This window comes from Calidris pugnax, unplaced genomic scaffold, assembly GCF_001431845.1.
Source record: "Calidris pugnax isolate Ruff unplaced genomic scaffold, ASM143184v1 scaffold281, whole genome shotgun sequence".
Classification (NCBI taxonomy): Eukaryota; Metazoa; Chordata; class Aves; order Charadriiformes; family Scolopacidae; genus Calidris; species Calidris pugnax.
In genome coordinates, this window is record NW_015091028.1 from 633,508 (window position 1) to 654,696 (window position 21,189).

The window sequence follows — 21,189 nt, forward strand, 5'->3', positions numbered from 1 at the left end:
TGGTGTTTCCCCCAGGATTGTGAGGTGTCTCGGCTCACCGGGGGGATGGTGGCTGTAGAAATGTGGACATCTGTGTCTAAACCCAACATACAGTGGGCTTTGGGCATCTCGGTGGTACATGCCATCTTAGATGTCCTGGGTTTAGACCTTTACCTTAGTTTTACTTACTTTATATGGATCAATCTATTCTTGAGTAAACCTGGCTCACTGGCAGACCTGCTCTATTATCAATAGCAAACTCTGAGCATCAGCACTTAAGGCTCTGTCTTTGCTGTGGTTTCTAAAACAAGTGGAGGCACTGCCAGTGTCTCTGTGCCATCCTCAGGCATCGCAAACTGATTTAAAGAAAGTGCCTGAGTGTATATTTCTCTTTTTAGGTTTAAACCATCTGTCCTTTGACCCTGCCAGCAGCAGCAAGGCTCTGCAGCTGGGCAGTGCTGCTGGCCCACGGACGGAAAGCCCGGCCGAGAATGGAAACGATTTGGGCAAGAAGAGGAAGAGAACGAACGTCCCTCCAGGTGAGCCCTGGAGCAGCTCGGTGGCTGGCAATAGAGCAGGCAGGCACAGGAATACAGACCCAAACACTGCTGTGCTCTGCAGAGAAAGAGAGAGCAGGTAGTTTGGTGGGATGTGGAAGCAGGCAGCTAAAGGCCTGGTGACCCAGCTGAAGCACTGAAGGAGATTTGGATGCTTAATGAAGCCCCGCATGTGTGCGATGTGAATAGTTCCTCCTGGGTTGGCAGATAACCCTGCTAGACCTGAGGCAGTGTCACTGGTACCTCTGCTGTCAGCAATCACACTGTTCTGTGCTGTGTTATCCCCTTTTGGTGTGGAGGAGAAGTGTCTTTGGCAGTGGAAGTGCACTCTGCCAGAACAGCCTGGCCATCTCTGCTAAATCCAGTGCCGTTACCGCAATTTATACCCGCTGAGTGTTTCCTTTGCTGGAATGGAGCAGCCTGGCCATCTCTGCTAAATCCAGTGCCCTTACGGCAATTTATACCCGCTGAGTGTTTGTCCTTTGTTCCTAAATCTCTTGGGAGGAATCAAAGCGTCCCCTTTACCTTTAATTGTGTTCCTTTAAGGTCTCTTAGAGCTATTGATTGTAGTGGATGAACCATAATTTATTCAGCTGCTCTCAGAAGGCAGTGTTTTTATAGACCTGTAAAATGTTGTCTGCTCGAGAGGGACACAACTGGGGTGGGTGTTTTTCATTTGGCTCTTGCCTGTCTGTGAGGTGTAGACCTGTAAAACGTTGTCTGCTCGAGAGGGACACAGCTGGGGTGGGTGGTTTTCATTTGGCTCTTGCCTGTCTGTGAGGTTCACACCTGGGTTTGGATGCTGATACCACAGAGCCCTGTGGGCAGCGTGTGCCCTGCAGAGCAGTTCAGGCAGGCACTGAGCTCTTGGTCACTTCTTTCCCTCCCAGCAGATGGTGGCCGAAATCTAAGCCTGGAGTCGGTCCCGATGGGCCTGCCGATGTCCGACCCGAGCGCCTGGAGCACTGCCATGAACAACCTGGGCATGGCCCCCATGGGCATGACGGGACAGCCCCTCCTGCCCGGTACGTCTGCTCAGCCAGGCCCTGCTGCCTCCAAACACATCTTTGGGAAAAATCTTTCCACTTGAGTTAGATAAATGCCTACCGCCTACAAAAAGCTGCCTTTGAAATGCGTTAATGTCTCCAAGTGATTCATTTGGAGGCCAGTGCTCTAAAGCTGTTTCCAGAAGAAGAGAGAATAGATGGGTTTAGATGCAACCAATAGTTACTGAGAGGAGCTCTTGATACAGGCATGAGGAGGGTCCCACACAGAGCTCAGGAAAGCAGTGACACCAAGTAAATCATTATTCCAAGCTGAACTGGAGCTGCTTAAAAGAAAGAGTGGGAGGGACCTGAAGAGCAGAGTAGTGGGGCAGTGAAATGGGTATGTCAGGAATGAGTGGAGGTTTCTGCTCCAGCAATGAACACCTCGTGGTCCCAAGCACGTGTGCATGGGTGAGTCCTCCTGTCCAGGAGCTGTTACAGAGCTCCTGAGGAGCAGGGCTATGCTGTACCTGGTTTCTCAGCGCTGCAGAATGCCTGCGCATCAAAATCCTGCAATGAAATGACTGTTTCAGTGTTGTACCGCATTAAGTGCTTGAGGAGGATGCTGTCTCCTGCCTGAATAATTGTGGGCTCACCCGGGGAGGGAGTGTCTGTGTTGGCAGCGCTCTGCGATCCTATTTCTGCTCTCCTGGCACAGAGCAGGCAGTTTGCTGTGCAGCTGGTATTATATTTAACTGAGAGCATCGCTTCACTTGCCGCAAGCTCTGCCTGCAGTCTGTGCTCCCCTGTCCCTGAGGCCTTGGTTCACGTTTGCCCTTGCTCTAGGGGTGGGGTTTTCATGGCATTCTCCTGCTCACATGCTTCGGACAAGTAAAAGTCAATACAAATCTGTCCTAGATACAAACAGGAGTTTGAATCCAGTCTCCCTTTCCTTGCTGTAAGGGTAGGGAAGGGCTTCTGGGTGGTGTTGGTTTTGATCCTTTTGAGATCAGGAGATCTGCACCCGACACAGCTTGGAGGGTTTTGGAAGGAGCAAAATAATTTCTTTTTGATCTGGCTGCGAGAGAGCGGGGGAAGGTTTGGACACTAGATGGAGGTGGTGTCTACAGAGTGGAAAAGGAAGTAGTTTCTTTGAACAGAGAAAACCTATTTGGCTGAGGCAATCGGCAATGAAGCAGTTTCTAAAAAGTTGTTCTCTGGTGCATTCCGTGACAAAATTCCCTCTCTGCTGTTTATCCGGGTAATTTTCACTGCCACGTGAGGGATTGTACTGTTTGCTGTCTGAACAGTTACTGTGTGAGTCCAAACCACTGACTCCCTGCTTCTCTCTCCTGTTTAGATTTTGATCCAGCCCTTGGGATGATGACTGGGATCCCTCCCATCAACCCCATGATGCCCGGCCTGGGGATCGTCCCACCCCCCATCCCCCCGGACATGCCTGCCGCGAAGGAGATCATCCACTGCAAGAGCTGCACTCTCTTCCCACCCAACCCACGTAACTCTCTGTTCATCTTTTCTCCTGTTTCTGGCTATATGGGAATACCTCTGTGTGATCTCTGTTACAGAGCTCCTGAGGAGCAGGGCTATGCTGTACCTGGTTTCTCAGCGCTGCAGAATGCCTGCGCATCAAAATCCTGCAATGAAATGACTGTTTCAGTGTTGTACCGCATTAAGTGCTTGAGGAGGATGCTGTCTCCTGCCTGAATAATTGTGGGCTCACCCGGGGAGGGAGTGTCTGTGTTGGCAGCGCTCTGCGATCCTATTTCTGCTCTCCTGGCACAGAGCAGGCAGTTTGCTGTGCAGCTGGTATTATATTTAACTGAGAGCATCGCTTCACTTGCCGCAAGCTCTGCCTGCAGTCTGTGCTCCCCTGTCCCTGAGGCCTTGGTTCACGTTTGCCCTTGCTCTAGGGGTGGGGTTTTCATGGCATTCTCCTGCTCACATGCTTCGGACAAGTAAAAGTCAATACAAATCTGTCCTAGATACAAACAGGAGTTTGAATCCAGTCTCCCTTTCCTTGCTGTAAGGGTAGGGAAGGGCTTCTGGGTGGTGTTGGTTTTGATCCTTTTGAGATCAGGAGATCTGCACCCGACACAGCTTGGAGGGTTTTGGAAGGAGCAAAATAATTTCTTTTTGATCTGGCTGCGAGAGAGCGGGGGAAGGTTTGGACACTAGATGGAGGTGGTGTCTACAGAGTGGAAAAGGAAGTAGTTTCTTTGAACAGAGAAAACCTATTTGGCTGAGGCAATCGGCAATGAAGCAGTTTCTAAAAAGTTGTTCTCTGGTGCATTCCGTGACAAAATTCCCTCTCTGCTGTTTATCCGGGTAATTTTCACTGCCACGTGAGGGATTGTACTGTTTGCTGTCTGAACAGTTACTGTGTGAGTCCAAACCACTGACTCCCTGCTTCTCTCTCCTGTTTAGATTTTGATCCAGCCCTTGGGATGATGACTGGGATCCCTCCCATCAACCCCATGATGCCCGGCCTGGGGATCGTCCCACCCCCCATCCCCCCGGACATGCCTGCCGCGAAGGAGATCATCCACTGCAAGAGCTGCACTCTCTTCCCACCCAACCCACGTAACTCTCTGTTCATCTTTTCTCCTGTTTCTGGCTATATGGGAATACCTCTGTGTGATCTCTATGTATAAAAAACTTGTATACGAGAGAGGAGCCATTATGTTGCCTGGCCATAATGACTCTGGGGGGGCCACCGTGGACTCGGTGCTGGCCAGCAGGTGATGGAGCAATAGGAAAAGCCTCTTCTTGTCACTCCTTGGAAGGAGCCAGGAAGGCACGGTGGTCTCTCAGGAGAGGTGGGCAGATGAGAGGAATGTGCTGATGAAGCAAAAGCTAACCCGGTCTGCTGTCTCTCTCTGCTCTCTCCAGATCTGCCCCCTCCAGCCACAAGGGAGAGGCCCCCTGGGTGTAAGACGGTGTTTGTGGGGGGGCTGCCGGAGAACGGAACCGAGCAGATCATCATGGAGGTGTTTGAGCAGTGCGGGGAGGTCATAGCTATTCGGAAGAGCAAGAAGAACTTCTGTCACATCCGCTTTGCTGAGGAGTTCATGGTGGACAAGGCCCTTTATCTCTCTGGTAGGTGTGTTCCTGTCTCGGGTGGCAGCTTCAGCTCTGGGACAGAGCCATAACGACTTGTTTGTGGTTACAGTGATAGGCTTTGCAATCGGGAGATTTTTCTGATGTTGTGTCACTTCCCCTTTTTTCTGCTGCTATTGCATTTCTGCTTAAATACGTGAAAGCAGCTCCTGGGAGGAAAGCCAGCAGTGCTTTGTGACCTTGGGTACTGCAAACTGCTGCGAAATACTGGGATGAGGTACAATAAGAGCCTGTCCCTGTCTTACCTGGATAAATGTCCAGCCAATTATGTAGATAATGCTTAAGGGTCTATAAAAACTGGCAGTTGCTCCCAGTTAATTGGATGGTGTGCTTCGCTTCCATCAATATTTTTTCCCTGTTAATCATCAGAACTGAAGCACCTGGGCTCCCCTTGCCTCGGGAGCCCCTGCTCTGTGCCTGTAGGGCTTTAAGAGGTTTGTTTGGTGGAGGACAGAAACCTTCTGGTCGGTGTTTGCAGACTCTGTGACTGGCAGATTGTGTGTTTCCAGCCGAGCCCGTGTTTGCTGTGCTGGTTACATCTGCCCTGAGCAAGCTGGGCTCTCCACCTGAGTCTTTGCCGTTCTAGAAAACACAGTAATACTCTCTATTTCCATGCTAAAATCCCTTCCAAATACGTTCTGTCAGTGTAGTAACAGAGCAGGGTACTGCCTCCAGAGCGCGGAGATGCCGAGATAAACGAGGAACATGCTCTTTGCTGTTTAAAATAATGGAAAACTTTCTGTAGTCTGTTCTGACTGACTGCAGGCATGGTGTCTCACTCCAGAGACTGGTGAATTGAGTTAGACTTGCAACGCCCCCTTGGTAAGAGCTGTGTCTCTTTGTGGTTACCCCTTTATACAGCCAGCAACCTCTTCAGCTGTGGGCGTTCTCCTCTTATAGCTCCTCCTACCTAAACCTGTGGTCATGTGCAGGGTCATTGGTGTCCTCCGCACACGAGTGTTGTTTCTGGGTTTGTTCTTTGTTTGTTCTTCTCCGTAGTTCAGATTTTCTTCCCTGCATCCCAGCTTCGCTTTTCTCAACCACAGAGAAGATCCATTAGCACGTTTGTGCATCCAGAACAGGAGTCCTGCAGATGATGGTGGTGGGGAGAAGAGTTCCCACGTGATGGATGAGCACCTTTGCTGACCTTATCTCCAGTCCCACTGGGTGATGGGGGCTGTTCCAAAGGTTACCACCATCCATCTGCTGTCCTCTTTGCTGTGTCTCACCTCTCACTTCCCCCTTCCCTTCCCCAACTGCTGGAGTTTGTGAAAGTGTGGAAGAACCCGAGGCAGTTCTGCCTTCCCCATGGGAGCTGGGCTTAGTCCCACCAACTGAGAGGTTATGTGTGATTAAATGGTTGGTACTCGAGACACAGGACCTGTTCAGAGGAGGAACAGCCCATGTAAGATCTTACCTGGGATGTGCAAAGCACAGGCAGACAGTAGCACCTCCCCACAATGTTGCCTTTTCCAGCATCACTTTCTGTGCACTGAGCTCTTCTCTCCAGGGCCTTCCTGGCTCTGTAGGAAGGAGGGATGGGCGCTGGTGGGTGGTTGGAACTCGGTGTGTCACCTGTCCCCTCTGACCGCTGCTGTCACCCCCGCCAGGCTATCGCATCAGGCTGGGCTCCAGCACGGACAAGAAGGATACGGGGCGCCTGCACGTGGATTTTGCTCAGGCCCGGGACGACCTGTACGAGTGGGAGTGCAAGCAGCGGATGCTGGCCAGGGAGGAGCGGCACCGCCGGCGGCTGGAGGAGGAGCGCTTCCGCCCGCCCTCCCCCCCGCCTGTCGTCCACTACTCCGACCACGAGTGCAGCGTCGTGGCCGAGAAGCTGAAAGGTCAGAGGTTCTGTGGGCCACGGCCACCCTTCTGCCCCGGGGCTGGGACGGGGACTCGTGTTATCCAGGGGTCACCTTGAGCTGAACTGATGGTGCCATCTAGGCCTTGCAGAGCCCGTTCAGGCTGAGCCCTCGCCCTGCACACAGCAGCTCCTGGCCATCTTGCTTCTGAATTGTTTGACAACAATTCTGAATTGTTTGTCTTTTTGTAAAAACAAACCCGAACTTGAATGATCCCAAGGGTCTCTTCCAACCTAGAGAATTGTTTGTCTTCTCGTGAAAACAAACCCAAACTTGAGTACAACAGTTTCTTCCAAACCATTTTTGTTCATGTTAAAAGATGCTAAGTCCTAAGACTTCCTTTGAAGCCTAAGAATTTTTGTTCATGTTAAAATGAACTAAGTCCTAAGACTTCCTTTGAAGCCTAAGACTGGTGTGTGGCCTGATCACTTTGGAGCTGAAGGGTATTTTCTGTATGAAAGAGCACATCTGAACGGGCGTATGAAGTTTTCCAGTAGGTTTCTAGTAGTTGATCCTCATCTTGTTGCACCTCAACAGCTCATTTGCTCCATCAGCTTGATGTTAGACGTGCCTGCCTTTCTGTAGCCTTGTACTCAGATAATGCTGTGCTTTCAAGAGTTGTGGTGAGCTGCCCGAAGTGAGAGCAGGGCCAGGGGAGGGGTCTGGGAGCTGCGCAGGTGACCCTGGATTTCTGGGGTGTAAAGGTGTCCTTTCCTGCTGCAGATGACACAAAGTTCTTGGAAGCCATCCAGACCTTGCTGACCTGGATCGAGCGGGGAGAAGTGAACAGGAGGACGGCCAACAACTTCTACTCCATGATCCAGTCAGCCAACAGCCACATCCGCCGGCTGGTGAACGAGAAGGCGGCCCACGAGAAGGAGATGGAAGAAGCTAAAGAGAAGTTCAAACTGGCTCTCTCAGGGATTCTGGTGCAGTGTGAGTAGTGTTTCTGCACTGAGTGTTGGTTGTCTCCTGTTGTAGGGAAGAGACTTAATTCCTAGAGTCTGGAGGGACCACACTAAAAGAGCTCCAGGAAGAGAAGCAGCAATTGCTTCTGTGCAGCTGCAGTTAATTGATAAGCACGCAAAAGTCTCGTGTGGTACTTTTTATTAGAGTCCACATCTGGGGGGAGGAGAGAATACATTCTTAAGTTTTTTTCCTCTTTTAATTATAGTCTTATTAGTAGTTCTGTCATCTTTTCACCTCCACTTCTGTGCACAGACAAGGTAAGTCCCTGGGAATCTGGTGCCTCAGCGGAGTGTTCAGGATTTATTCGCCAAAGGTAGGACACAGCAGAGTGTTCCCAGCGCCCTCTTCTCAGTCCTGAAACCTGTAGCAAACCAGCATTTGGAACCTAGGCCTTTCAAATCCCAGTTCTTTATTAAACCATGAAATGAAGGAGAAGAGGCATGGGCTGTATTAGTTCTGAGATGTGATTAGTAACACTTCCTCAAATCATTCATTGCCTCTCACACATCCTTTCTTTAGTAAGTCTGAATTACTTTTTTTTTCTTCTCCACAATTTTACTGTCTCTTGAGCCCCTTGGCTGGGTTGTGAGCATTCTTAACTTCTCGTTTTATATTCAATAATTTTGGCTGTTACTTGTTTGATACTTAATTTTTTATTTATTTATTTTAAAAAATTCTTTTCATGGTAAAAAAAAAACCAAACTATGGGCACACAGTCCAGAGGGAAACACAGTAAGTGCTGCAGAGTAGGTAGTCGTAGGCAGCAGCAAACAGTTCTGCTCTGTAAAACACCCACTGGTATCTCAGCCACCCTTGGGTTAATTGAAGTAGCAGAGAGCTGGGTTCATTTTGTAAGAATTATGTCCATTACAACATGGCAAGCGTAAAAAAAATAAATCAGGTAGATGTGTGTCCTGCTGTTGGGCGAGCTCTCATGCAGGAGAGGCACTTTGTATTTCCAAAAACCTCTGTTTTTTCCAAAACCCTCAAATTTTGTAGAGAACTAGAAGGAGTAGATCCCAGGAACCAAAGAAGCTGCTGGCTGATGGCAGTGTGCTGGGGTCAGCCCCGTCCTTTGGGTGCCGTCCCCGAGTGCCAGCTCTCCCAGTTGTACCTAATGAGCCCGTTTTCGAGAGCCAGCTGTACTCCTGACACTCCCGGGCCACGTTGCACAGCAGATTTGGGTATTTTTGAGAGCAGCCCGTGCCTGCTGTTTCTCCAGCGGGGCGCAGGTGCCGTGTCCCCGGTGACCGTGACCCCGGGAGCATTTGACACCGGCCTGGCCAAGTCCTGCTTTTCTTTCCAGGCCCCACATCCCCTTCCTGAGCGTAGCTGCAGCACAGTACAGTGTAATAAGAAAAGGTTAGCCAAACCACCTGCCTGATTCCACTTTTTTACTCCTTTACTCCTCTTGTTCGCCCTCTCTGGATGATATTCTGGCCTGATTTGACTCCTGATTTGACACCACAGTCGAGCAGATAGTGGCCGTGTACCATTCTGCCTCCAAACAAAAGGCTTGGGACCATTTCACGAAAGCTCAGCGTAAGAACATCAGCGTGTGGTGCAAACAAGCAGAGGTTGGTAATTTTTTATTGTGTTAGATCCTCCAGCACAGTCTCTTTCTTGTCAGGATATTGATGTTAAGTTTGTGTGATGCTCGCGTGGATAACAGCACCTTAATTCACAGTGTCAGATGGGAATTACTCAGTCGGCTCTTGTGTCACAGGTAATCAGTTACAGGTAATTACCTTGTTACAGGTAATCAGTTTTCTGTTGGTATTCATGTTACCAGTAGCAATACATTGAGATCTGTATGCTGATGGAAGTTGTGCACGATAATAATAATTACAGGTCTATTTCGTGCTGGTTCTAATATTAAGAGGGATTTCTAGAGAGATGTTAAAAGCACTCCAACAAACCCGAAGTGTTATCAGAGATCTCTTTTGTCACATCTTTATTGACAGAGTTGAGAGGTGGGAATTATTGCAGCTGGGCAGCCTGGAAAGCCTGAGGATGTTCTCATATTTGTGTATTTGTGCCGTGCAGTGGAATTGCTAGTGAAATACAGGGTGTAAAGGTTGTGCTGAGGATGGGGATGATGGAGGAAGGCATGTCACTCGTGTGATGGGTCTCCTGGGCAGACCTCATCTCAGTTCTGTGTCCCTTCCCTAGAAGGAGGAACAGGAGTATTGTCACACTGGGGTATGAATGGTCTTGGAGGAAAGAAATTGTATTTTTCTTCCTCATTAAGCTTTTAAAGTAGGGTGGAGCTTGAATCAGTTCTTACTACTGGCAATAAAGACTTCTTCAGGGTAGTAGGACCCAGATGTGAAGTGTAGAAAAGAGCTGCTATGAAAAATACCTGCCTTTTACCCTAATCCACAGAGACACTGCTGCATTTGGAAACATTCCTTACTCACTGCAGAAACACTAGGAGTTTGGAGCTGAACTTGTCATTTGTGTGTCAGAAACAAGGCAAAGTTGATGCTTCCTCATCTCAGCGTCACCTCCAAAGGTGCCCAGCCCGGTGGGTTCAGCAAAGCTGTGCTGGGAACATCGACCTGGCCGTGGCTGAGGGATGGAAAGGAGCTGGTGTCTGGCACCGTTGTCTCCGTGTTCCCATGGCAGATGTGTCAACTGCCAGGAGGGTCTTGTCTGCACACACTGCTGATGGGTCAGGTTTGGGTGACAAATCCTGCTCTGCCTGATAGTTTGGGATTTTCATTTTCCTTTGTTTCCGTTCCCGTGATGGGAAAGCAAAGGGTATTGCTTCCAGCTGGAGCTCGTTGCGTGGATTTCCAGAGCCCTGTGTGGCCAGGAGTGAATGAACCCTCTTGAGATGGGGAAGGGGGAAGCACTGAGAGAAGAAGTGTTTGCCTGATGTTGCCCAGTAGCTCTCTGGAAGAGCAGTTTTCTGGCTCCCAGTTGTGGATCCTGGCACATGGCCATCCCCCAGGAGCCTGGGTCTGTCCGTGTGGATTAGGTACAGCTGGAAGTCTGGAGATGCTTCCTGACAGCCCCCAGGGGAAGGCACTGCTGATAGACACGTGTGTTCTGACGTGCTTGGTTACTCCTCGGAAGAAGGGCTCTCAAGTGCAGGCTGCAGAGCAGCAAACAGAGCGAGGCTGGCTCTGAGTGACAGCCTCTTGTTGAGTTCCCCATCGGCACGGTGCTGAAACGCTGTTCAGCTGCTCCTTCTCACATCTCTCCTGTGACATTCAGGGCTCTGTCTCAGAAGCAGAGCCTTGAACTGGAGAGGTTCTACCTGTCATTTGTCCTACCCAAACCCCCGTCCCTCAGGTGTGTGCACTGATTTCTGGTAGGGATCCACAGCTTCTCTGGGCAACCTGGGCCAGGCTCTCGCCACCCTCACAGCAAAGTTCTTCCCCACATCTCATCTCCATCTCCCCTCTTTCAGGGTCAAACCCTTCCCCCTCATCCCATGCCTCCCCTCCCTGATCCAGAGTCCCTCCCCATCTCTCCTGGAGCCCCTTGAGGGACTGGAAGGGGCTCCAAGGCCTCCCCAGAGCCTTCTCTTCTCCAGGCTGAACCCCCCAACTCTCCCAGCCCCCCCTCCCAGCAGAGGGGCTCCAGCCCTCCCAGCATCTCCATGGCCTCCTCTGGCCCCGCTCCAACAGCTCCATGTCCTTCTGCTGTTGGTGGCCCCAGAGCGGGAGGCAGCACTTGGGGGGTCTCCACAGTTGATAAAGAAGCAGATGATTGATCCTCTACAGCGCTGGAAAACTAAATGACTGTGTCTTCCTAGGAAGTTTCCAGCTATGTTCTCCCCATGAGACTGCGCTTCTGGGACTTTCTTCCCAACACTGAGTCAGACCTCATGCAGTAGCTAAAGGATGGGGGGTCTCCACAGTTGATAAAGAAGCAGATGATTGATCCTCTACAGCGCTGGAAAACTAAATGACTGTGTCTTCCTAGGAAGTTTCCAGCTATGTTCTCCCCATGAGACTGCGCTTCTGGGACTTTCTTCCCAAATCTCACTGAGTCAGACCTCATGCAGTAGCTAGCAGAGGAGCCAAGGTTTCCTCTCATACCTGGTGAGCCAGGTGGAGAGGCTGATTCCCATTATGCCTCCACTTAGAGCCCTGGTGCTCCTCTTCTTTTCTGCTTACTGAGATTGCCTTCTGTGCCTGGGGTGGGAGCGCTGTCTCCATTTGGAGCTGTCTTTGGTTCCAAGGTAAGTTCTCCTGGTGGGAAGAGGCAGTGAGACCAGTGGTGAGGCCTCTTCCAGGAGTGCCTGCTGCTGGGCTCCCCCAGCTTAGGGTCTTCTCTTAAAGGAAGATGGACCCACAAGATGCATCTTCTTCGTATGGCTTTTGGCAGAATTTAATCCTGTGGGTCCTGGCATCAGAGGACAGCCTTGGCAGGCAGCTCAGGGAGCAGGGATGTGGTGGTGGAGTTGTTAGAATAGGCTAGGGGTTTATTTTATCAGCGGTGACATAGGGGGTTTTCCCAGGTGGTGCTGGCAGGTCCTGTATTAGGAGGCAGCTCATTGAGAAGCCATGGAAGCTTGGGAGCTGGTGAGCCACCATGCTATGGGGGCTTGCAGCCAGCACATTCCCTTGCTTAGGAAGGACCTCACTCAAGCGTTTGGCTTCTCTGATGCTTTTTCCTGTCCCATCCAGCGCTGCCCTTGGGTGCAGTCAGGGCTCTGGTGAGCCGTGGCATGGGCAAGCCTGGGCTCGTGCTCTGCTCTGTGCAGCCATCCCCAGCTTTGAGGCCACTTTAGCTGTCGAGCAGAGTCAGTTAAAGATAGTGGGAAGATGTTCCTCTGATCTCCCACCCAGCTGCCACGTTGGGTGGTCTCCAGGGTGGGCAGGAGTTGCTTTAGAAGTGTAGCCAGCACTGCCCATCGCGCTCGGGTCTGCCTCATTCTTGCCATTTCCCCATTGCTGTGCCCAAGGTTCATCCCAGCTGAAACGTGGTCGTTATCCCTGTTGCCTGCTCTTGGTGGACACGTGCTGGGTGCTGGCGAGCAGAGCTTTTGAAAGCTTCAGGCCGTGAGAGTAAAATCTACAAAGAGCTGGAGGTTAACTTTATTGCATAAACAGATCTTCTGTATCTTTTCTCCTGTGGCTGTTGCTGGGGTGTGTGATCCTGGTGAAGCTGTGGTCAGTGGTCACTGGGTAGGGACACTCGGCCGCCTGTGCCAGCCTCTAGTAAGTATTTGTGGCATCTCCATCTCTGTGGGTAACTGACTGGCATTTCCAAATGTTGCTTGTCCTGCTCTGCAGAGGGGCTGGAGAGGCTGAGCGAGGTGTCTCCTTGCCTTGTAGATAAGGTGGTGTGTGTCCATCCAGAGCTCTGCCTCCAGAGCAGAGGATGAAGCATGGGAGGATTTGGGGGAGCTTGGGCAGCTCTGCTTGGCCAAGGTGAATGGGGCAGAAAGGACACATGCAGGCAGGAGCTGGGGTGGCTCAGGGAGGTAGCATCTCTGCTCCTTTCTCATCCCTGATGTGGAACAAGGGTGGGACAGTAGAGAGGATCCCAGCGTCCAGTGGGAGAGTCACTGGTGGAGGCTGAGCACAGGGGGAGAGAACCTTGGGGTGCACCAGCATTGATGAGGGTCAGGAGGCGCTGGGCCAGCTCTGGCCTCATCTGTGCTTGCAATTCCTGTTTCCAACTGGTGTGACCTGGCTCAGGTAGGTTTTGGTGGTGCAGGAGGCAGGGAGGAATGTGGTGGGCAGCTCTGTGGGTCAGGGCCATGCTGCAGTGGGGCAGAGGGGTGCATGGCGAGGTGGTACCGCGCAGCGTGTAGGCCAGGGCTTGGAAGGTGTGGGAGAAGGAAACACCAGGGAGATGGGTCATGAGCCACTGGGCTACCTGTGACGGGGGGGACATCACTGGTGGAGGTGCTGTCACGGGTGAATTAAGAGAAGTCATCGTTGTGGGGTTAACAAAAAGGTTATTATTGATGTTTAAGCAATGATGAAATGATTAATCAATGATTGAATGATAATTAAATGGTAATCAAATGGTGGTTAAGCAGTAATTGAATGGTAATTAAAAGGTGACTTGACAGTGATTAGGCAGCAGTCAAACACTCGGCTACTTACTATGCTTCTAGTAATTAAGCTATAGCTGGAGATATATATATAAAAATGTTACTAGAATAAAATAAACTTTTAGGCCTTATGTAAATGTCAGTTACCTCGTTACAGATATCAGATGGGGGAAAGGGGCCTCTCAGCCCAGGGGAGGCTCTGGGGCTGGGCAGCTCTGGGTGCAGGAGAGGTGTGTGGACATCAAGCGGGGCAGATGCGGGGAGAGGGATCACTGAGGAACTGTGCTGCAGGAAAGGGGATGTGCCTGCCCTGGGCAAGGAGCAGAGAGGAGATGGATGAGTCTGTAATATCAGCAGCACTGACAGGTAGATCTTCTCCCTGATCTAATAGTTTGTGCCAATGTCTTGAGTCTGTAATACCAGCAGCACTGACAGATTGACTTACAGTAGATCTTGTCCCTGATCTAATAGTTTGTGCCAATGTCTTTATATCATTTCCCCTGTCTTGTGCCATAGAGTTGGATTTTGCAGACCTAGGTTTCATCATCTTTTTATCCAACCAGTCTGTTCCTCATAATCTGTGTTTAAAAAACCCGCTCTACTTTCTGAACCTTAGGAAATTCGTAACATTCATAATGATGAACTAATGGGTATTCGAAGAGAGGAGGAAATGGAAATGTCGGATGAAGAAATAGAAGATCCATCAGAGATGAAAGAAACAGAAGAATCAGGTAAAGAACCTGTGTTTGTTACTGAGAGGGGCTCTTTGTCCAGAGGAGCTTGTTTTCTAAAGAGACATCGCAGACAGTGGTTGGGAGAAATTCATTTTGGTACTCTTGGTTTGTACTGGGTGCTGGGGGAGAGCCCCAGGGACTGCTTGTCCCCAGTTCTTTGTCTTTTGACCCCTGCCCGCCCTGTTCTCCAGCGCTGGTGTCACAGGTGGAAGCCCTGAAGGAAGAAAACGACAGTCTGCGCTGGCAGCTGGACGCCTACCGCAACGAGGTGGAGCTGCTCAAGCAGGAGCAAGGCAAAGCCAGCAGGGACGAGGACACCACCAAGGAGCAGCAGATGAAGCTTCTCCAGCAGGCTCTGCAGGGCATGCAGAAGGTGGGCCTGGGCTTTTCGATAGCCATGGCCTTGCTGTGAGGGCCAAGGGGCTGTGATGTGGAGCTGAAACACAAGCAGAAGCATCTGGGTTTCAGTGGCATCAAAACTGGCAAATGGGAGCAGCTTTCTGTCGTTTCCAGTTGCCAAAAAAACCCAAACAAGCAAACACTCAAAGCAGTGACTGTGTATGAACTGATCAGTGACACAGAAACAATCCCTAGTTTATGGGTTCCTTGTGTGTTCTTTGTGGGACTCCTGAAGCGCTGGCTCTGTGCTTACCTGTCGTCTGGCGCTCAGCACGTGCGTTATTGCAGGGACAGGGGAGGTTTGGTGGTGATGGGATCACTGCCCCCTCTTTACGAAGTCCTGCTGGTTTTGTGTGCTGATGGGCAAAGACATTGCTAAGGTACACTCTGGAAAAGACTTCTTCTTGTTTACTTAACCTTGTAATTGTTCTGAGCACAGTCTGTCTGCTCTTGATGGAAACGCTCTTACTCATTTTATATTCTCTGAACAGCAGGAGGTGCAAGGCAGGTTAGGAACTGAGCTTATCTTCTCTCTTCCAGCATCTTTTGAAAGTACAAGAAGAATACAAAAAGAGAGAAGCTGAGCTAGAAAAAGTGAAAGAAGACAAACTGAAAATAGAAGCATTATTGGAAAACCTGAAGGAGCAGGTATGTGCCATCCCAGTGCTTCCTTGTTCTCAGCAGTAGGTCAGTCCTTGGACTTCCTGGTGCATCCTGAGCACAGCGAGGGACCTCTGTCCTCCTGCACCCTTGGAGGATGTGTATCAGTGATGACCTTGTGATTCTTCCTGCACCAGTGATACCATCTGCATAAGCAACTGTATAAATAAAAGATTAACTTTCATTTTATAGTATACAGTGGTATTGCAGCTCAAATGTGCTTTTCTGCAACCTGAGCTTTAAAAGAAGGGTCTCAAACACTAAACGAAGTTGTCAAACACTGATTTTTAGTTTTGCATTTTGGGACCATGTTGGGATCTGACCTCCATAAAAAACTATTGAATGTAAAGATTTTATCAGTGTTATAATATTCTTATACTTGCTGGATTTATTCTAAACGTAATTACAAACTGTTTCTTAGCTGTGACTCACTCTCTTTTGACCATGGACCCACGCAGGAATCTCTTGGTCCTGTCCCCTCTAGCTCAGACACAGTTATCCAGGGCAGACAGCAGACACTGCGCAGCGTCTCTCACTGCCAAGCGCTAGCTCTTGTCTCAGATTGTCAGTCTTCAGCCCCACTTCTTCATGCCATGAGCTAGGGAAGATAATAAATATCTTTTCAGTGACTAAAAAGGGCTTTGTATCCCAGTAAGCTTCCGTGCAGGAGTTTCAGTGCCTGATTTGAACAGAAATACCAGGCTCTCATCAGTGATCTCTGTGTCTTTACCTGTAGCAAAGCACAGCAGATGAAGAGGACAAGGAGAGAGACGCAATTGATTGTCAGGGGAACGTAAGTCTAAGAGTTTCTTTTCTGCTACTCAGAATATCTTACTGAGGGGAGTAAAGACCTCATTGTAGAAGGAGCAATGTTTAAAGTTTGGTTTGTTGTGAGGAGTGGAAGCGTGGTACGTACAGACTCCCTTTGTGTGCAAATTAAGACAAATCGAGTTACCCATTGCTCGCAGTGTCTGGCTGGAGGAACAGCAGGTATTCACAGCACTGTGCTGTAGGAATGGGGCTTGGTGTGCGAGAGAATTTCTTGCACCATTATTTCAACTATCCCTCAAAAATACCTGTGGGGTCTCCCAGAGGAGGCAGCGGGTGCGTTTCCAGTACAGCCTCAGGGCTGAGCTGCAGTCCCTGCCCAAGCTCAGTTCCACACTCCACTCCATCACTTTCTCCTGGAGAAGTAAATTCCAGCCTTCCTGGGCCGGGACTGCTTGGATTTGGGCTGTAGCTGAGAATTTCACTGACACAAGAAGCCAAGCAAACCCAAGGGACCGTTTATTTGTGTCTTTGTTATTGGCCCGAGTCCAGTCATTTCACTGGTGACTGGAGGCTATTTCCAGTTACAGCACTCTGTAGCTCCCAGACCACTGGAATTCCCCATGAGACTTGGGAATAAAGGAAAGTCCTGCTTTTTAGTGTACCCAGCAAGCCTTTGCATCGCTGGCAGCCTTGTGTTTATTTTGGGGATGATAAATTATGCAAAATTCTGTTTTAATTCAGTACCACAAACTCAAGTCAAGGACAGTCTGATCCTAAACTCTCTGCAGCCATTGGGCACCCGGTTAATCGTGCTGCCTCGGTTTAGGCATCTGAAAAATAAACTCATCTGAATTAGTCACTGTGAGGCTTGCTTTCTGGTCTGGTTTTCCTTTTATTATTTAAAATAAGGCCCTTCTAGAGCAGATGTTGTAGCAGTGAGCAGGGCTGAGACAGCCTGAGTGACGGCGTCTTGCTTAACTTCCTGGGCTCTTAATCTAAATTGCTAATTCAGACACAGCTTCCTGAATGTAGCTGTGCTTGCTTGGTGAAATAAATAATAGCAGATACTGCAACGTGGTGAGTGCAGTGACTTACAGAGGGGGGAAACAAAAGTGCAGCCTCTGTGAGTGTAAGGGAGCTGCTGGGGGTGCAGGGTGGTGGTTGTGCTGCTGGGGGGTGCAGGATGCTGTCTGAGCTGTTGGGGTGTAACGGGCCCGCGGGGTTTTGCAGGAGAGTGGTTCATCCAGAGTCTGTGCCTGCAGCCAGGAGAAGGAGGGGCCGGTGGAGAAGACAGCGAGCAGTAGCCCTGTGAAATCCGAACGGGAAGTGCTGTTGGTTGGTAAGTTCTTTTGAAGGGCTCGGTGATGGTGCTGGAGACCTGATCTGAGTGGGACTTGCTTCAAGGTGGCCTCATGACTCCCACTGGCCACCACTTGTTCCTTTGGTTATGCCAGTGGGAGTCCTGGAACCAAGGAAGCCTTGGGCTTTGGTGGGGTCAGGGTGGGCCAGAAGAAGCTGTAGCCAGAGAGGAAGGAAGGCAGGGAGAGAAGGGATGAGAAATATTGTGAGTACTTTCACATGATGCTCACAAAGGGGTTGGTGACCTCTGGTTGACAGCCCAAGTGTAGCTGCTTCCTTTTTTATTTCCTTTCTCCTTGCCTGTTCCTAGTAATACTGAAAAATAACCCCACACGGCAACCCCACATCTCTGAAGCACTGGGTATTTGGGGATTTTCTGGAGCACTGAAGGGGAGGAACAGAGGTCCTTGTCTTGCTGGGACAAGGCGTTTTCTTTAGTGCATTGTCACTCAGCCGAGCTCTCCTTAGCCATCCCCCTACACCTGGTTTGGGAATAGGAATAAATCCTTCATTGTTATCCTGATGGACTTGTTTGGGCCAGACCCTGGGCTGGTTTCTGCATTGGGAGGGAAGGAGCTTTGGGGAAAACCACTCTCTTTCTGCAAGCAATGCTCAGAAATGCAGGTCAGTCTCTTTGATACACAGTCCTGGCCATGGGCTGGAAGGGAGTCCCTTGGGGACAGGGTGCAAACTCGGGTTGCTGAGTGCTGTGGGACTGTTGGGAGGGACACGTGTGCCACTGTTGCTCTCTTCTGTCCTTTCCTGCTCCCTGACCCTTGGTGCCATGGCTGGAGGAGGGCTCTGTGTCCCTCTCCTGGGGCATTGTATCCCCACCTGTGCCATGATCTCCCTGCATTTAGAACTGAGGCCGCCTGATCAGAGCCCTCTGTGCCCACAGTGCCAGAGCTGCTGTTCCCAGCTGGCTCTTCTCTCCCAGGAATAACATTTGTGGCATTCCTTTTCCCAGGAATAATTTCCACCTTTCTTCACGTGCACCCATTTGGAGCCAGCATAGAGTACATCTGTTCCTACCTCCAGCGCCTCGACAGCAAGGTAAGTGCACCAGTGCTCCCAGTGAGTACACAGCACTCCCAGTTCTCTGGGTGCTGGGTGTGTGCTGGGCCCGTGGGGCTGGGGGAGAGCTTTGCCCCCTCCCTGGGGACGGTGGGGGGACGGACAGTGAGAACTGGTGTGTATTCACTGGAATCATTTGCTGGGAGAGTCCTAAATGGAATTAAAGCTGACCTGACTGCAGAAGTTCATGTCTAATCCTGCTCCTGATTCAAGAAGACCCTTTGACAGTAGCTGTTTTTAGCAGTAGCAGAGAATTCCATCTTTAACATCACCATCTAAAATGCATTTTTTGTTTATTCTGTTTAAGTTTGCTGTCATGGTTTCCCGTAACCTCATGACCTCTAAGGAAAAGAGCAAACAGCCTGCCTCTTGCACACTGTTTATTATCTTATAACGTCTGCCTGTTTGTGTACATTCTCTCTGAACTGAGCAGTCCCCTCGGTTTTATGTCTCTGAGCAATGTTTTCCCATATTTCTGGTCTCGCAGCCCTGCACTGAGCCTTTTCTGTCCCTCTTTTGATGCTGTCAGTGAAATCATGTTTGGGAGGGTGCTGGGCAAGGCTCTCCCGATCCCGAAGCATCGGCACTGGGTCGCAGCCCCTGCTCACGGGGTCTGTGCTAAGTGGAGGGATGAGTCTGGGGCCTGAGGGTCAAGAGGGACAGTGCTGGGAGCAGCCTCACGCTGCCTCAGGGCAGCAGGCGTCTGCTCTTCCAGCAGATCTGCCCACCGGAGAGATTTAGGCTTTATTTTCTGCAGCGGCGTAACCCCCGGATGCTGTCTGTCAGCCCCCGTGCCGCCAGGGAGGCGGGAGCTGCTCTGTGGGTGGGTGCCTGGGACTCCTTGGAATGGGAATATAAATTCCCCATGTCCCTAATTTCTGTAGCCAGTACCAGAGCTCTGTTATGGCAGCAGTGAAAATGCTTGCTGTTTCTTCAGTTACTTAAATGCTGGGGAGTTTTTAATCCGTTATTTTGCATTTCACAGCGGAAAGACCCAGGACAGTCCTTTTACCCTTATTTCTGGTGTTTGTTATATCTGAGCCGTCTCATCCAACAACAGCACAGCTCCCGCTGTCCCGAGGGTATTACCAGGGCTATGGGGACAGGGAGCCTGGGGACAGCCTGGGTGTGCTTTAGCCATTAGGTGTGTTTAAGCTTGAATATCGCTTCCGAAACCCTTCATTTTCAGTGATGCTTTCCTTCCCTTTCCACAGATCTGCACGGCGGAGGTGGAAATTCTCATGACTCGTCTCCAGAACACGTTCAGGCAGGAGCTGAGCGGGGTTGGGGCCAGCCTGGAGAAAAGGTGGAAGTTTTGTGGCTTTGATGGACTGAAAATGACTTGAGCTTCGACTTGAGGCTGTTCTCAGTGGGATTCTGTACAACGTGCGCCAGGAAAACCTGGGCAGGCTGGGGTTCCCTCTGCAGTGTCAATACCTTGCACGCGTCAGGGACTCGGGTGGGGTGATGTGTCAGTGAAACTCTAAGTCCAGACCAGCACAGGAGGGAACTTCAAGTTCTGTAGCTTCTTTGATCAGTTATTTGTTAACGGGCACGTGCTGTTCAATATATTTTGTGAAAAAAGTTCGCGTCTGATATTTTTAAGCACAGCGTGTTACGTTTTGCCAATGTTGTATGTGTTTTGTGTGCCCAAACCCTCTCATCCTGTACCCTCTTTTTACTGGTAGAACAGCCATGGACTGTCCTCTGAGGCAACAACAAAGAGGCATTTTCTGGTTTCTAGAACCACCAAAAGGAGAGGAAAAAAAAAAGGGCATTTTTTAGACATTTCTATGATTAAAAACTGGGCTATGTTTAAAGAGAAGATTTAGATGTCTGAGTTCTCTGAGCCAAACAGTTGGGTCTTTTTCATGCTATTTTCTCTACTAACAGTTGGGCTGAGATGAAGCAGCATCTCTAGAAGCTGAGTGTGATTCTGGCCGTGCCCCTGGTGATCTGTGCTTCGTGGGGTTGGTCTGGAAATAATTGTTTTACATGGGAAGGTATTGGATTTCCTGTTGCTCTGTGTGGAGCAGAGGGCAGGCACCAGGGCTCTGGCTCAGTAGGGGCTTCCCACCAAATGTCTCCCCCTGCTTTGCTTTGGAAACAGAGCCTCTGGAAGTGCTACGAGCAGTGCAGATGTTTCTCCTCCTGAGGCTGTTCCTCGTGTCCTCAGGCTCCTCCCCAGCCCTCTGCAGAAGGGTGGGAGGATGGAGGGTTAAAACACCTCAGCCCATCCACCCATCCTGGCCTGGTCCTTCTGCAGAGCCTTCCTGCCCTCCGGCAGATCTGCACTCCCACCCAGCTCAGTGTCCTCTGCAAACTGACTGAGGGTCAAGGATCCTCCAGATCCTTGATAAAGATGTTAAACAGAACTGGCCCTAACACTGAGCCCTGGGGACACCACTTGTGACCAGTGCCCACCTGGATCATGAAGCTCTAGACAGTCAACACCCCCGATGTCCAGGGCCACCCACCCACCAATAGTCACTGCTCCAATGCCTTTCTAGCACTTCTGCGTTTCGTTGCAGCCCACCAGCTTGTCATGACAGCAGCTCCACCACAGTTTCCCAGCTCCATCACGGTTTCCCAGCTCCTCCTGGCTGTAGCCCACGCTGCGTGTCTTGGTGTAGATGCACCTTAGTTTGGCTGTTGATCCCACCACCTTTTTTTGGG

The 21,189-nt window shown here is 50.4% G+C and overlaps 1 protein-coding gene across 1 annotated transcript; it reads left to right on the forward strand.

The window, feature by feature from the left end:
• Nucleotides 1-377: 377 nt before the first annotated feature.
• On the forward strand, nt 378-20,338 carry ENOX2 (ecto-NOX disulfide-thiol exchanger 2). Its single transcript, XM_014956027.1, has 14 exons — nt 378-518; nt 1,427-1,561; nt 2,883-3,038; nt 4,433-4,639; nt 6,271-6,504; nt 7,249-7,461; nt 8,965-9,071; nt 14,133-14,247; nt 14,442-14,623; nt 15,190-15,297; nt 16,046-16,102; nt 17,311-17,419; nt 18,407-18,492; nt 19,728-20,338. The coding sequence occupies exons 2-14, from the start codon at nt 1,465-1,467 to the stop codon at nt 19,857-19,859; spliced, it is 1,803 nt and encodes a 600-aa protein (XP_014811513.1). The 5' UTR covers nt 378-518; nt 1,427-1,464; the 3' UTR covers nt 19,860-20,338.
• The last annotated feature ends 851 nt before the right edge of the window (nt 20,339-21,189 follow it).

Excerpts from the sequence above, each read along its gene's own strand:
- ENOX2 (XM_014956027.1), top strand. The coding sequence starts at position 1,465 with ATGGGCCTGCCGATGTCCGACCCGAGCGCCTGGAGCACTGCCATGAAC. Across the intron at positions 7,462-8,964 it reads CTCAGGGATTCTGGTGCAGT|TCGAGCAGATAGTGGCCGTG; the intron begins GTGAGTAGTGTT and ends TTGACACCACAG. Across the intron at positions 14,624-15,189 it reads CTCTGCAGGGCATGCAGAAG|CATCTTTTGAAAGTACAAGA; the intron begins GTGGGCCTGGGC and ends TCTCTCTTCCAG.